Source organism: Chrysemys picta, chromosome 11 (genome assembly GCF_011386835.1).
Source record: "Chrysemys picta bellii isolate R12L10 chromosome 11, ASM1138683v2, whole genome shotgun sequence".
NCBI lineage: Eukaryota > Metazoa > Chordata > Testudines > Emydidae > Chrysemys > Chrysemys picta.
In genome coordinates this window covers 54966539-54983851 of record NC_088801.1, presented here as the reverse complement: position 1 = coordinate 54983851, position 17313 = coordinate 54966539, and the positions used below count along the sequence as shown (strand labels likewise).

General features: G+C 45.2%; 1 protein-coding gene across 2 annotated transcripts in view; it reads left to right on the top strand.

Moving 5' to 3' along the window:
• DNAH7 (dynein axonemal heavy chain 7) overlaps positions 1-17313 on the top strand; it is a 243870-nt gene that overhangs the window by 171035 nt on the left and 55522 nt on the right. For both annotated transcript variants that reach the window (XM_042851669.2, XM_005294268.5), the window contains exons 43-44: positions 7635-7981; positions 14594-14774. In XM_042851669.2, the coding sequence (XP_042707603.2) occupies positions 7635-7981; positions 14594-14774 (528 nt within the window). The remainder of the gene's footprint in view (positions 1-7634; positions 7982-14593; positions 14775-17313) is intronic.

The following is a 17313-nucleotide window of genomic DNA, read 5'->3' as shown; positions in this document are numbered from 1 at the left end:
TTCAAAATTGGTTTCTTGCACATGCTCCTTCCAAGTCAGTGACAACCATCAATGCTGCTTGTACTGCCTTGTGGAAGCTCAAGTTGCAGCAAGGTGTGATATCTGCTGCTCTTTCCCCAGTCATACCTTAAGAAGCACTTAATGGAGAAGGCCATGAAGCCACACTTGGACTCAGGCCAGGGTACCCCCCCCCATATATTGGGCTGACTCAGCGAAGAGTGTGTGCCTCTTTATGCAAGGTCTGACTTAGCAGTGAGGAAATCTACCCATACAGATCCCCCAATGAGTACTTGTCACGAGGGCAGGGAGCACTCTCATAAACACAAGAACAAATCCTCCTCTAAATCTACTTCAAAGAAGTCAGATACAGCCCTGCCTAAGTTGAACAAATCTTCCTGCTCCTCCCATGAAGACTTAAAACGTCCTAAATCTTAGGGTCTTGACAAAAAGCCCATAAGTCGGTAACAGACTATGCTCTGGCAGCAATGGTGCCACTAATACCAACTAAGCCTAAACTCTGGAAACCAACAGTACCACCAAAAGACAGCAATTGCGAGCTTCAATCAGCATCTGTACTGGCTCTACCTCATGCAACTGAGGCACAAACTACGTCTGCTCTGTTGGTCTAGGCTGATAGGACCTCCTCACACTCCAGGGAGAGCAGAGTCTTATATTCCACCTGATGACATCTTTGCTTTGCCAGATCCCCAATCATCCTCCTTGCCCCCAACTGGCCCATACAGTTTTGGTTCCCGAGTCTCCTATATATGTCCTCTTGGTCACTGATCAACACTCATTCCTTTTCCAATCACCTGACAAAGGGGAAGGGCAGAATCAAGCATCTCAACCTCCAGCCACTCCGGCTCAGGGTAGTTTTGGGTGGCCATTAACTCTAGAACATTCATGCTCTGAAATGATGCAAAACATCCTTACTAGAAGTTGAAAGGATTCTACTAGGAAATGTTACTTAACCAACTGGTATTCACCTGATTCTTTCCCTCAAAACGGCTGGTCTTTCCATCAACTCTTTATGGGTTCACCTGCCAGCAATCACATGGTCACTCAATTTTTGCTTACCCGCTCACTACCAGGTTCTGGAATGGCCTAGTTAGAACTTTTCTGGCAGTAAGAAAACCTTCTCTCAAAGGGACTTAAATCTTGTTCTTCAGACCGCTAGCTACCAGATGTTCCGTGTCTCTCCCATCTATTAAGGTTGCATTCCTCGTAGCCATCACCTCAGCCAGGAGGGTGGGTCAGCTTGGAGTACTGATGATAGGATCTGCCTTACATCATATTCCACAGAGACAGTTTTATTGTGTTTACATCCTAAGTTCACCCCCAAAGTTCTTTTTGAATTTGACCTAAATCAGTAAATCCTCTTACCTGTGTTTTGCTCCAAAACCACATGCATCTGAAAAGGAGAGGAGACTTCATTCCCTTGACATGAGACAAGCCTTAGCCTTTTATCTACAAAGGACAAAGCCAGTCAGAAAATCTCCTAGGTTGTTTATCACTATAGCAGAGTCCATGGTCAGGGTCTATCCTCTTGGAGGATCTCTAAAATGGATCTCAGGCTGTATCTTACCCTGCTATCAGTTGTCGCATCTCCCTCCCCTTTTGGGGTGAGAGTACAAGTGACGTCAATGGCATAACTTTAAGAAGTACCTCTACTTGACATTTGCAAAGCAGCTATGTGGACTTCCGTCTACTGACCTGAGGCATGTTGCTCTAACACAGGACTCCTCCACTGATGCATCCTTTGGAATGGTTGTTCTTCAAATGGCTCTGCTGCTTGCATTCTTGCAGCCGCCTCCTACTTGAGCACTGCTTCTCAGTCACCTACAATGGAATACACACAGGGACCAGCACTCGAAGAAGAAGAGAAAGTTACTTCCTGTAGAGTAACTGGAGGTTCTTCAAGATATGTGGTCCCTATCTGTTTTCCACTACCTAATTCCCTTCTGCTTTGCATCTGTGACTGGGGCGTCAGGGGGCCAGGCTGAGATTGCTCAATCAGGGCAAATTGCAAAGAATGGGGCAGATGATCCCCCAAACTGGTGGCTATTCTAATACTTATTCACCAAGCCAGCAACAAAACAGCTTCTACAATTCCTTACTGGTTACCCAGAAGTCAGAAATACAGTTCCCTTAAAGCCAGCCTGCCTTGGGCTCCTCCCCAGACAGTCAAGTCAAATATGATAAGGATTACTGAAAATCTTGTTCATCATATAAAAAATTCTACCAATCTCAAAGGATTGGACACATTACCCACCAGGTCAATGAATATTTCAGATCTTACCCAAATACACTCTTACAGCCACGTCTTATTACCTAAACTAAAATGTCTTAAAAAAGAAAAGAGAGCGAGCGTAAGTTAAAAGATCATTATACATACAGATATGAATAAAGTTCTTAGGTCAGTTTCATAGTAGAGATGGTGAGCTTCAGAGTTGAAAAAGTTCTTTCAGAATCAGTTCCGTAGGTTATAGTCCAATGTCCAATATTCCACACTGAAGCTGGAGACCTCAGTCTTGAGACTCAAACTTCCTCTGACGAAGCTTAAGTAGATCTGAAAGAACAGGATCAGGCCCAAGAGTTCCTTTTATAGTTCTCTGGCAGCCTCTGGAGAGTAGGTGTTGCTTGGGTGGCTTTGAAGTAAAACCTATTTCCTAAGCAACACCTGTGATTAACTGCAAAGGTGGCACGCAAGCTGATTTTTAATGGCACGCCGACCCCGCTCAGCCCCGTGAACACTCCGCCTTACTTTCACTTCTAGGTTCCAGCAGCCGGACTCCCAGCTGGGGTCCTGCTGGCTGCCGGAACTCTCCTGCAGGCTGGCGCTGGCGGCCCTGTGCACCGGACTAAGCAGCAGGCAGTCAGGCAAGTGAAAGGGGTCAGAGGGAGGTGCCATGGAGTGTCCACGTCCCAGTCTGTCCTGCTGCCCCTCTCTCGCCACTGTGGCTGGATACCAGGGCAGTGCAGGCATGTGCCGTCCCTGCGGCCCCTCGGAGGAAAGGGGAAGGGAGCGGCAGGCCAGGGGGTCTTCTGCTGCCTCTCCCCATTTGCCTGCAGATGCAGTGCCCCCACACAGCTGGCCCACAGCTCCCTTGGCAGGAACAGGAATAGCGTGGGGCAGGGACCCATCCACCATCCAGGTAACCTGGCTGCAACTGGGACTGTCCCAGGCCAGCCCCAAGCCCCCCGCCCCTCCAGGACTTCCCCCCTACACACACACCCCAAACCCCTGCCCTGAGCCCCTCATGCCACCCAACCCTGACTCCTGCACCCCCCATGCTCCCAGCCCTGACTCCTGCATCATCCACATCCCCAGCCCCTGCCCTGAGACCCCGCACCCCAACCCCCTGCACCCACACATGCCCAGCCCCTGAGCTCCTCCCCCCAAAGGGGGTTGCAATATGACAGTACCTGAAAGAAATTTAAGTTACTTTCACCCCTGCTGGAACCCCAGATCAGCAGCGGACTGAGCGGAGCTCAGCGGTGGGCTGAGTGGAGCCAGCCCCGCTCAGCCCACTGCCAGCCTGGGGTACCGGCAGCCAGCCCGGGGCTCTGCTCCTGGCCTTGACCCAGCGCTCTTCAGTCACCCCCTGCTGTTGCCCACCTTGGAAAACTCAGCAAGGAAAAGTGAGGGCAAGGATCACACTAAACTGATAAGATCTGCATTTTAATTTTATTTTAAATGAAGCTTCTTAAATATTTTAAAAACCTTATTTACTTTAAATACAACAATAGTTTATTTATATAATATACATTTATAGAGAGAGACCTTCTAAAAACGTTAAAATGTATTACCGGCACGCGAAACCTTAAATTACAGTGAACTTCTGAAAGGCTGCCTACCCCTGGCATAAGGTAACTACCCATCAGTGGCACCGGAACCCTTTTAATAGTGGGGGTGCTGAAAGCCAACCCCCTTACCCCTGTCTGCGATGCCCCCAGCTGGGGCTGGGAGCAGTGCCAATCTTGGGGAAGGGGGGGACCCGGACAGGGGTAAAGGGAAAAGGCTGGGGGCAGGCACGGGGCCAGGAGCAGAGCCCCAGGCATGGGACCCACAGCCGGGACCCTGTGTGTGGGGGCAGTAGCAGAGCCCAGCTGCGGGGCTAACAGCTGGGACCCTGGAAATGGAGGGCCGGGTGTGGGGCCCCAGGCACAGGGCCAGCAGCCGGGAAGCAGAATGGCAGCCAGGACCTCAGCCCTGGGCGTAGAGCCCCGGGCACAGGGCCACCAGTTGGGACCTAAGCCCCAGGTGCAGTGTCGGGGAGTGGAGTCCCAGTCACGGGGCCCTGGGCACAGGGCCAGCAGCTGGGGACCAGGGCCAGCGGCCGGGACCCAAGGCCCAGGCTGGGGAGTGGAGGCCTGGATATGGGTCAGTGGCCCTGCATAAAACTGGGGGGTGCTGCAGCACCCCACACCCATAGTTCCAGTGCCTATGCTATCCATCTCCAACTATTTACAGGTAGTTTGCGACAAACTTCAAAGAGAAATAAAGACAACAATATTACTCTGTTTATGGTTCATCTAAATGTTAATGTGTCCTTTTGATCTCTGAATTAACAGAATACAGGAACCATTGGTTACATTGTCAACCTCTAACAGTATATATGTAAACACCCCCCCCCCAAAAAAATACAATCATTATCTTCCAATATGTCTCTAAAGATTAAATCTGGGTCAATTAGCCTGTTAATTGTGTAACCTTTTCTGGCCCTGTGTCACAACATCATTCTTGGCCTCGCAGTAGAGTTGGAACTGGAGAGGCAGTTGAGCCCTGAGATAGCCATAAGCATGTCCCAGCTTCTCTTCTCACAAAAGTTTACTATGACAAGAGGTAGATTGTCTCCTCCAATTAGGAGCCATAGAACTAGTGCCTCAACATCTACAAGGAAAGCAGTTCTCATTATTTCCTAATACCGAAAAGGAAGGGAGGTTGGAGACCTATACTAGATCTCAGAGCTCTTAACAAGTTTGTAAAGGCTCAAAAATTCAAGATGGTCACCTTATCAGCGATCATCCCACCACTGGAATAGGAAGACTGGTTTTCAGCCAACTCCAGGACACCTATTTTCATATCTCAGTCCTACCGATTCAGACTATTTTTCAGATTCACTGGGGGACACGAACACTACCAATACAGAGTGCTTCCCATTGGGTTATTATTGGCCCAGAAAGTATTTTCCAAGGTTCTTTCAGTGGTGGCTGCTCACTTACATTTACAAGGGATCTACCCTTACCTGGATGATTGTCTCCTCAGAGCCCAATTTCTCTGGGAGGCTCACCAAGTCACCAAAGCTATGATGCACTTCTTTACAGAACTGGGCTTATGGCTCAACACCCAGAAGTCAACCCTCACTCCAGTGCAATGCATGGAATTCATATGGGCTGACCTCAGCTCGTTACAGGCCAGAGCCTTCTTGCCTCAACACAGGTTCCTGTCCTTAGTCACGCTTATAGAGACCATTCAAAGCAGCCCACAAATATCAGCAAGACTTTGCCTTCAACTCTTGGGGCATATGGCAGTGGGCTCAGCGGTAATACTTCACATGCGATGCCTCCAAATGTGGTTCAGCTCGGATTACAGACCAAACAGGGACATACTGGACAAATCTGTCAGCACCCACAAGGATAAAAACTCCTTAGTCTCTGTGCAGGCTCAGCTGGGTGTTACTCCCCCAATGGACACCCAGACTGAACTTTAAGTGACGACACAGAACCCCCATGGTCCCAGGTTCTAATCCTGCATGTTCTAACACAGTATCCCACAAGTCACTTCACATTTGAATGACTACATTGCATCTGCAGAAAAGACCAGACCTCTTCAACCAGGGACTTCTTCATCCAGACCGTGAACACCTACAGTTAATAGTGTAGGCATTGGAAGAGAAGTGTAATTCAGCAGAGATTCTCCATTAATCTCATATACATTTTGGTATCCATACAGAACTCAACCAGGAAATTTCATCAACTGACCTGGTCAGATTTATATTTTTGTTGTGATGGAAAATAGAAAGCTCTCTGAGTTAGGGACTCTCTCTCTTTGTACAGTGTTCGTCACAATGGGGCTCAGACCTCAGATGGTACTGTAATACAAATACAATGTTAATCAAAGTTTGTATGATCTCCATTACATTAGAGTTTTTCCAGAATGGTTGATTGGAGTCCTACAACCAAGTATGATAGATACGCGGGTAACAGTCCTAGTTAGCAGTAGGTAGGTACATTGGACATTCCATCTGAGTATCATCAGGTGCCAAGATTAATCAGAATGACAGATTAGACAAGCCTGGAGCTGGCCTTTCCTGTCACCATTATCTGCTCTTGTGGTGAGGAGAAGATTATTTTTATAGCTCCAGAAAAATTTCTATTAAAGGTAAGTTCCTCTTTGCACAATTCCTGGGAAATAGTTTTCCCATCATTTTGTTTAAACCTTGGTCACTCCTTCAGAAGATTGTGCCACAAATGAGCATTCCTAGTGCTCTAAAGATATATCTGAAGTATATGGTATATAAGTCTATATACACTTGCCAATTGTACACTGTTCATCTCATTCTATCCAAAATGAAAGGGCCTTATTGCCTCAAAATGGCTGCTAGCAAGATGTTGAAATCCTGCAGTGTAAAATTCCATTCCTCTGCATAGGCATCCTTTGTTCGGAATGTGCTACTGGGTTGGCTCCCATATAATTTTTTGCTTTATATGGGAGAACTTCCATTGCTGTTTATCATTCTGTTATAATAATACATAAAATTTTGCTTATCTTCTCCCCTCTCTCCGCCCCCCACTTCTTTGATTCACTGCTAGTTACTTCCCATTACTGATGAACGAGAAGAGAAGCTGTGCAAAAGAATGAGAAATTTCTTACCTGATAATTTTCTTTCTGTTAGCAGCTTCTCTCCTCATTCAGCCTACCCTGGTAGTCTGATAAGTGACCACAATACAAATAGAATTTTTTTCTCAAAGGGGAGACTTAAAAATATAATTGTCTTAATTAAGACATTATATCAAGTTGTTGTCTTAGTGCTAATAATAGGTTGCTGAAATTTTTCTGTCTCTTTGGAATAACTCTTCTGGTGGCCTGAACCAAAGGTTGGAACTTAGGCCTGGAGCCTCCAGCAACAATATTGGACTGCCTCTGAATTTCATAGGTATGTGGGTAGGCATTAACCATTAGTGATGAATGAGGAAAGGAGCTGCTAATCCAAAGAAAACTCTCAGGTAAGAAATTTCTCATTCGCTAAACTAACTGTTGATTAGATTTCAAGTTTGATCATCTTTGTTTAAATGTCAGTATTATTTCAATCCATGTAGTGCCATAATGCATATTCTGGAAGAAGGGGCTAAGCAGACAAAACACTGGGGTGTTGTCTTCCTATACTTAAAAATGAAAGATTTAAAAGACAGATACTATTAAAAATGAATATATCGTATATTTGTACAGTGTACATTAATTTGTCTGTGATCCTGAGATCACATTAAGTTTAAAATACCAAGTATGACTCTAGCAAACATATATGAAAAAATAGTACTGTAACATGCATACATAGAATGATTGTGATACGTTAGAAAAGCGGGTCTAGTGCTATTTCTGAAGCAGTAATATTTATGTCATTTATTTTAAGGATATCACAGTTGTGAAGTCCATGAAGAGTCCTCCTTCTGGTGTCAAGTTAGTTATGGAAGCTATATGCATCCTGAAAGGCATCAAATCAGATAAAATTCCAGATCCATCAGGCTCAGGGAAAAAAATAGAGGATTTCTGGGGTCCAGCAAAGAGACTTCTAGGTGATATAAGATTTCTGCAGTCACTTCATGAATATGACAAGGACAACATTCCTCCAGCTTACATGGCCATCATCAGGAAACAATATATCACAAATCCTGAGTTTGTACCAGACAAGGTTCGAAATGCTTCCACAGCAGCGGAAGGTCTGTGCAAATGGGTCATAGCCATGGATTCCTATGATAAGTAAGTAAGCATTTGTGTAAAAAAAAAAAAAAAAAGAGTGAGTTTAGTCTATTCTAATACTAAGAGGGATTTAAAGTTTGTTGGAAATTCTAACTGGCCTGACATATTCACTGGTAAAGATTATGAGGCAGCTGTTGAAAGGGACGTATAGGGTCTGATTTTCAAATTTGGATACGTTGGATAGGATGAAGGGAGCAATATCCCATCTCCAGTAAGCAAAGAGTTAATTCTGGTTTCTCTTCCCATCCTTATGGCACAGGTCTTCAGCAGAATGCCAGTGGGAAGGAAGGGCTCATCATTTAGTTTCTGAGGACTGGGTTAAACCCCACATTGGAAATTGTTTTGTTTGTATTTGCTTACCCTGATGAAAAAAACCTTGCTGATTTCTGCCTTATCTTATTTGTGCTGAGTCACCCCACCAATTTACAGTATCATTGTAACACATCCCCAGAGCCTGGATAAATCTATCAAATCCACACTTAGGTGCCTAAACTCAGCCTACAATCTGAAAATAAGTAGCAAAAGCCTGAGATGGATAGGAATCTTTCCACTAAAGGTAACAAAATGTGATGTACTAGTACATATTCTTCTTCGAGTGTTTGCTCATGTCGATTCTAAGTAGGTGTGTGCCGGAAGGTTTTTCCCTTAGTGGTACCCATTGGGTCGGTTTAGGAGCCTGTGGAATCATGCCTTCATGGTGCTGTATATAGGGCCCTGCCGACCCACCACCTCTTCAGTTCCTTCTTACTGACTGACAGTTGGTTGGAACGCTCATTCTCTCTTGCTTCGGCAAGCTCTTTCCCTAGTGGTCTTCTGATCATTCCCTATAAATAGTTATAATAGTACTAGTTGTCTAGATAGTTAGTTTAAGTATATATAGTTGTCAGGGTTATCCCCTTCCTACCACCCACCCACCGGGGCATGCTTCGGTCTCCGGGGTTTAAACCCTGCACAGCTTGTAATAAACCTATGCCCAGGAGCAACCCTCACACTTCTTGCCTGAAGCGTCTGGGGGAATCTCATCAGAAGGACCATTGTAAGATTTGCCGGGGATTCCGCCCCAGCACCCAAAAAGAGAGAGATCAACGGTTGAAAATTTTTCTGATGGAGGCCACCATTTGCCCCCCACTTGGAGCCTAGTTCGGCCGAAATGATATTTAGCACGTCTGCATCAGTGCAGAGCATGCTGGCATCGACAAGGGAGGCCTCGGCTCTAAGAAAGGACTCTGGTAGAGACTCTTAGCACTGGAAGGGCTCTCTGCAGAGGGGCTCAGCTCCTACTAGCATGCAACACCGCTCCCAATCTCCAGTGCCCCATAAGAAGAAAAAGAAGTCGGACAGGGGGTGCTCCCCACTCCAAAACTGGGGCGAAAGGACTTAGGTATATCTCCATATTATTATATATATCTCTCATAGAACTGGAAGGGACCCCGAAAGGTCATTGAGTCCAGCCCCCTGCCTTCACTAGCAGGACCAAGTACTGATTTTGCCCCAGATCCCTAAGTGGCCCCCTCAAGGATTGAACTCACAACCCAGGGTTTAGCAGTCCAATGCTCAAACCACTGAGCTATCCCTTCCCCCTGTTGAGTGCAGTTCCATTCACACCGGGCCATTTAAGCACTGTACGACCTAAGCTTGGCACTCTTGACTCCTGTCCCAACAAGGGGTCAGTTGAGTCTGGTACCAATGGACTCTCCTCTTCAGGAGAGCCGTGGAGCGGCTTTAGAGCTGCCCTCCATGTCTGAGACCTTTGAGGTGGCTAGAGAGCTCGTTGCCTTCACAGCACCGCCTTCTCCGACCAGGCGAGACTGGGCCTGAGAACACTGGCACCACAGAGATCCTTGGCACCATCCCTTGGCAAACTGGTTATGGTACCGTGCTGGAAAAAATCAACCCTATCCCCCCCTCAGAGAATAGAGTTCATAAGAGCATTGCTAGATTTGAGACAAGCCAGGGCATTCCTATCAAAATCACAGTTCCAGATGCTTTGCGGCATTATAGAGGGTCTCAGACGATACCCTACCACCACTGCATGGAATTGCTTGAAGCTCCTTGGACACATGGGCGCCTGTACGTAAGTAGTACAGCATGCCAGACTGAGGCTCAGGCCCCTTCAGGCTTGGTTGGCATTGGTGTATTGGCCAACCCGGGACAGCCTGGATAAGATAGTCACGCTTTCTCTGGCGGTGCTTGAGTCTTTCATATGGTGGGTCAACCCGCAAGGCATGTGCACAGGAGTACCTTTCTCCAGGCCACAACCCTGGTCATGGATGCATCGGCCGTGGGGTGGGGAGCGCATCTTTGAAGGCTCAGAACTCAGGGCCTCTGGTCCCAAGCGGAACTCATGCTCCACATCAATGTCAGGGAGCTGAGAGCAGTTTGTCTAGCCTGCCAGAACTTCCAAGTCCACCTGAAGGGGAGATGTATATCAGGCATGATAGACAATACAACAATGGTGTTTGATATAAACCCACGATGGACCACGCTCCTCTCTCCTATGCCAGGAAGCCCTCAAGCTGTGGGACTTCTGCATAACACACCTGGAGGCATCCTACCTCCCAGGTTCTCAGAACGTGTTGGTGGACCATCTTAGCAGATCCTTTCACAACCAGGAGTGGTCCATCCACTCAAGTATCAGGGGGTAGCCGTGTTAGTCTGTATCTACAAAAACAACAAAGAGTCTGGTGGCACCTTAAAGACTAACAGATTTATTTGGGCATAAGCTTTCGTGAGTAAAAACCTCACTTCTTCGGATGCATCCACTCAGACATTGTGAACAACATCTTGCAATGGTGGGGAGTTCCCCAGATAGATTTGTTCCTGACGAGGCACAACAGGAAGCATCTGCAGTTCTTCTCCTTCCTGAATAAAGCCTGGGCTCAATCGTGGATGTATTCCTCTTTCCCTGGAAGGGCCATCTCTTCTGTGCATTTCAACCCATTCCATTCATTCACAAGGTGCTGCACGAAGTGAGGAGAGATGGACGTTCTGTGATATAAATAGCTCCAGCCTGGCCTATCAACATTGGTACACCATGCTCCTGGAACTGTCAGTGGAAGCTCTGGTCACCCTGCCTCTGCTCCCAGACCTAATCACCCAGGATCATGGCCGCCTTCAGCATCCCAACCTTGAGTCTCTCCACCTCACGGCTTGGAAGTTTCTTGGCTAAACCCATTGGAGCTGGCTTGCTCGGGTCCTGTTAGAGAGGTCCTTCTTGGCAGTAGAAGCTATGCACTAGGGCCACCTACTTAGCTAAGTGGAAGAGATTCGTGATTTGGTCATTACAGAAGCACACTTCTTTTCTGCACTCATCAGTACCCTTTATCTTGGACTATCTCTTGCACTTGAAACAGCAAGGTCTCTCGGTGTTGTCAATAAAGGTTCACCCGGCTGCCATTTCTGCATTTCACCCAGTGGTTGCCAACTGATCAGTCTTCACTAACCCAGTGGTCGACCGATTTTGTTAAAGGACTTGACAGGTTATATCCTCAAGTACGACAACCGATCCCTGCATGGGACCTCAACCTGGTGCTTTAGAGAGTAATGGGCCCCCCCGCCTTTGAGCCCCTAGTGACATTCTTACTACTCTGTCATGGAAAGTGGCATTTCTGGTGGCAATCACTTCAGTTAGGAGGGTGTCTGAGCTTAAAGCCCTAACAGCCGAACCTCCTTACAGAATCTTCTGTAAGGACAAGCTGCAGCTTTGGCCTCATCCAGCCTTTCTTCCTAAGGTCGTCTCTCGGTTTAATGCCAATCAGGACATTTCCCCCCCCTTTTTTTACTCTAAGCCACATGCTAACAGCCGGGAACAAAAGCTCCATTCCCTGGACATTTGGTGGGTATTGGCCGTTTATATCGAATGGATGAAGCCATTTTGGAAATCGAACCAACTATTTGTCACAGTAGCGGACAGGATGAATGGCCTCCCAGTGGCTTCCCAAAGAATTTTATCATGGATCATGTCCTATATCCGGGCATGCTATGATTTGGCAAAGATATGTGTCCCTGCACTGACAGTGCACTCCACAATGGCGCAGGCCTCCTCGGTGGCATTTCTGGTGCAGGTACTGATCCAGGAGATCTGCAGGGCTGTGACATGGTCATCAGTCTACACCTTCATTTTTCATTATTCCATTACTCAGCAGGCTGGGGACAATGCCACATTTGGCAGAGCAGTGCTTCAATCAGCAAATCCATGAACTCTGCCCCCGCCTCCATGGTACTGCTTGGAAGTAACCTACTTAGAATTGACATGAGCAAGCACTCGAAGAAAAATGGGTACCTACCTTTCGTAACTGATGTTCTTCGAGATGTGTTGCTCGTGTCCATTCCAAGACCCGGCCACCTATCCCTCAGTTGGAGTAATCCAGCAAGAAGGAACTGAAGAGGTGGCCAGTTGGCAAGACCCTGTAAGGTGCAACTTCAGGGGGTGTCTAAACCAACCAGATGGATACTGCTAGGGGAAAATCCTTCTGGCAACTGTGCATGCGGCACGCACACATCTACTTGGAATCGACAAGAGCAACACATCTTGAAGAACAATTATGGAAGGTAGGTAATTGTTTTTTTTACTGAAGCTTCCTATCAGAGTGTGACATTCCCCAGGGTATAATCTGGACTGTTGAACAGCTGTCCCCCCTCAGTTCCCCAGCCTTGGGTGCCTTTTCTCTGCTTCTCTGGGTGGTCTCCTCACACACAGCCTCCAGCATGTAAGTAACTCCCAGCTATACTGTATGAGTGCTATGGTCAGCCACTCTTGAATTACACTGAAGAGGAAAACCAGAAAATTCACAGTCTCAGACTTTCCTCCAGAAATGTGGGTCTTACTGCCTAGCCATCTCCTGAACAACACAAGGTCATATAAAGTCTGTCATTTTATTAATAGAAAATGATATGCACAAATCCTATTATCTCAAACGGAGTTTCCCCAAACACACTGGTTTAGATCAAACAATAAAACAAGTTTATTAACTACAGAAAGATAGATTTTAAAGTCATTACAAGTAATGAGGCATAAAAGTCAGAATTGGTTACAAGAAAATAAAAGTAAAATGCAACTAATACCTAACTTAACAAGCTAAGTGAATTCAAAACAAAAGTCTCTCTCACCACACACTTCAGTAGTCTTACTGGCTTAATTCCTTTCAGACAGGATCCCTCCCTCAGTCCAAAGCTATTTCTTTGTTCCTCAGGTGTTGTGGCTGCTGTGGGTAGAAAGAAAGGGAGGAATAACTTAGGGCATCTGTTCCCCATTCTTATACTTTGAGAATCATCTTCTTCTTTGAGAATCATCTCCAGCTGGGGTTCAGGAGACAGAAAGTCTGCGGGAATGGGAACCTCCAGCTGTTTCTTTGCCAAGATGTAAATTTCTCGCTCACACCCTTTTTCCTGCTGAGGAATGGCCACTTAACCAGGTGATGGTCCATTTGATTTTGTTGACACCTGGCTGATGCATCAGTTTGCCTTTTGTCTCTGAGGAACTGGTTTGTGGCTGCTTTTCTTGGAACATGTCTTAGTAATGTCATATGGTAGAATTTTATAACTTTATATATAAGATTTGCCATACATATTTTCCCAGGACAATAATGATCAACAAATTATGAGTTTTCAAATGATACCTCCCAAGGCATTCTTTGTACAAAATGTGTGATAGTTTTGTAAAAGGAGTGAACATAAGGGTACACACTGTCACACCAAGAAACAGCTGTATATGTCATAAATGTCTGCAGACAAACTGTAGGTTAGCTAAAAAAAACAAAAACAAAAAAACTGTGGGCCAGGTCCTGAGCCTGTGGTATGTAATGGCGGTATGCTTCTTTATACCAACTGAGGATCTGACTTAGTATGATTTTGAGGGGAATAGTTGTAAAATATCAACCTACTGACTGTCTAGCCATTACTTGAAAATACATGCATCACTTGTTCATTTTTATTTTATTTTGCAATTGTCCACTGTTTTTTAAAATTATAGGGCCATATTTTCAGTAGTCTTCAAGCTAATGCACAAAATGCACAAAAATGTGTGGGCAATTATTTTCAGTCCTCAAAAAAAAAAAAAAAAAAAAAAAGGGTTCTCCCTGCAGATAGATCCTTATGTGTGAAAAGCAGATAAAAACTAACTGTTTTTAGGCACAAAATCTATAGTGACTTTTAAAAAATTGGCTCAAAGTGTCTAATATTTGTAGGTGTATATTGCCTCAGCCATCTCATATTTTGGATGTATGACAAATGTGAATATATGCAATAATCCTTTTGCTGGTTTTTTTAATTGCCTGTTATTCCAGGAAATATTGCAAAAATTGTTCTAAGTCAGTTGATGCTGTTTTAGCCAATCAAGATTGACAAAAATAGAAGCATGTAATGAAATCTACAGTAGTAGATATTTAAAAAGTTAACATTTTCTGACAAACTTATTTGGTATACTGCAGTTTTCTATACTGTTTGTTCTATACTGTTTGCTTGCTATACTGCAGTTTGCTATACTGCAGTTTTCTCTACTTTGGCACACGTTTTAATGGCAATTCTGGTGTGAGTGTATGTGCATAGGTATCGAGATATATTCATACGCAGTATAATTGTGATAAATTTAATTTACTAATTTATTTTATTTAGAGTGGCAAAAGTTGTTGCCCCCAAAAAGATAAAGCTAAATCAGGCTGAAGGGGAACTGAAGGTTGCCATGGATGGTCTGAGAAAAAAACAAGCAGCCCTAAAGGAAGTTCAGGACAAATTGGCTATACTCCAACAAACTTTGGAATCAAAGAAGCAGGAGAAGGCTGATCTGGAGAATCAGGTATATAATACACATAGATAAAACTATTGCTAATACTGGGGCATTGAAAAAGTTGTTTAAAAATAAGGGGGTTTTGCCCATCACATTTCTGCTTTTAACCTTCAACCCTGCCAAAGCTTAAAGAAAACCCCCAGTTTTAGGCTACCATCATTTTTGTTCATTCTCATATTGGTTATTAAACCATAGCATAGGTGTGGCTTGGAGAATAAGTATGTGATAATTATGAGAATCATAAATGCAAAATATCACATTATATTATATCCCGTATATCTCCAGTCATATCTGACTTGATAATACAGAATGAAATACAGAAATGAAAACATCAGGTGATCCAGAAAGGAAATCATTAGGTGTTAAATTTTTCAACATTGCCCTGGCAATTTTACTTTACATTAACCTGGACTGACCACCTCTAGACTGGGGTGAGTGTAGTTAACTATTCGTAGTTATTCAGGGTTGCAAATTAATATCATATGTGGTTTGGGGTTTTGTGAATTCATTGCTTGTCCACTAATGTCACTAAACATCCATCAGACATAGAAACTGGTAATGTTTAGAATGCAGCACTCTTTTGTCTAGTAAGACCAAATTCTAAAGCATGGTTTCTTTCCTTTTTCAATAATTCAGTACTTTACAAAATAATCTGTCCTCACTTTAAAAAAGAAGTTTACATGCGTATTTTTAAACAACAGCACAAAAGTTCTTCTTCGAGTAGATGTAGCCATGTAGTCCATTTAGGTGTGTGTAGGCCCAGCCCACTGAAGCCACTGAAGAACTTTGCCTAGCAATATCCGTAGGAGCAGCATTCACACCTTGAGGCTGTACCCCCTCCTCTCGCTATGTAAGGAGGGCACTGCCCTGACCCCTCTCAGTTCCTTCTGACCGCCCATGGCTGGAGTCAGAGCTCGGTGTGGTGTTTTTACCTCAAGTTTTCAGTCTCCGTTTTCTGAGGGGTTTTTTGTTTGTTTGTTTTCCTCTAGATATTAGTTAGTTAGAAGCATCTTTGGTTTAGTTTAGTGTTCGAGTAGTTGACTGCCCTGTGTGACGACCTCACCACGGTTCAACCATTGTCTCTTTGGGGGATGGGGCATCCCTAGTACTGATCCCCACACAAGGTGCTTGTTGTGTCTTGGTGAGGAACACATTAAGGAGCAGTGCTCAATCTGTAAGTCATTCTAGAGAGGATTCAAGTGGCAAGAGACTTCTGGCTGAAGCAGCACCTTCTGGAGCAGGCCATGAGGCTTGCTTTAGTAGTGAGGCCCTTGTCTGATTGGACAAGTGTTGGAATGGACAAGTGTTGTCGCTCCATGTTCAGACCCTGCTGTCTCCCCCAAGAGGAAGAGGAGTCATTTCCTCTTCTCTGGTGCAGTGAGGAAGAGGTCCCGAAATCTAACTGGAACTGTTCCAGGCCTTGGAGAGATTCTTCCTCATATTTTAAAAGGAAGCACCATATACCTTCCAGCACAAGGGTGGTTTGCCTAGCCACTTTCCAGTACTGCACCGAGATCAGCGAAGGCCCGTAAGGACAAAGAGTCCAAAAAAAGGGACTTGATGGGAAGGAAGATGTATACCTCTTCCCTGCAGATGAATAGGTGTTGCTCTCTAAATACGCTTTATTAATTGGATGGCCACATCTAAGTTTGCGGACACATTACCAGACGCCTCCAGGGAAGAGTTTAAGGTGTTTGTTGCAGAAGGCTATATGGTAGCCAAGACTCTGTTACAGTCAGCTCTGAATGTGGCAGATGCCTTGGCCAGAATTCTGGCATCAGTTGTGACCATGTGCAGGGCCTCATGGCTGTAGAATTTGGGTATTGTGCCCAATGTGCATTGAGGACTTACCTTTTGGTGATAAGATTTTGTTTTTGAAAAAAAACTGACAAGACCCTGCACTCTTTTAAGGATTCCTGAGCTACTTTGTTTATACTCAACTGGACAGAGACCCCACTATAGTGGTCATCAGCAACAGCAGTGATACCACTCGCAGCATTTCTTTGGGCAGTTCCCCTTTCCTGTAAGGAGGCAGGACTACCCCAGGAAGTGGTAAAAGGCTTCTGGTTCTGGATTCAACCAGCAGGCTCATCCTCCCCCAGCATTCAGCAAGCACACATTTCGACTTGTGTGTCCTGGGCAGCGATCCAGTGGTGACCTCCCCATCTTTGACTGGCTTGTTTTTACAGTGTTCAGGACTCAATTACTATAGACAGGTGGGTCCTAAGCACCACCAGATTAGGTTATGCCATACTATTCTTCTCCATCCCTCTTCCCCATCTCCTACTGCATCCTTCTTCTGGAGCCCTCTCATGAGACACTGCTCTTCAAGCAGGTTCAGTACAGGAGGTTCCGCTGAAGCATTGGGGACAGGGATTCTACTCCCGCTATTTCCTGGTTCCCACAAGAGATTTCTCCAGTTTGTCATGGCAGACTGGTAGTATCAGGTCACCATGTTCCCTTTTGTCTTCCACTCCCTGGTACCAAGTGCATGATTGTAGTAACAGCATACCTCAGGAAGAAGGGAATTCGTATCTTCCCATGTCTG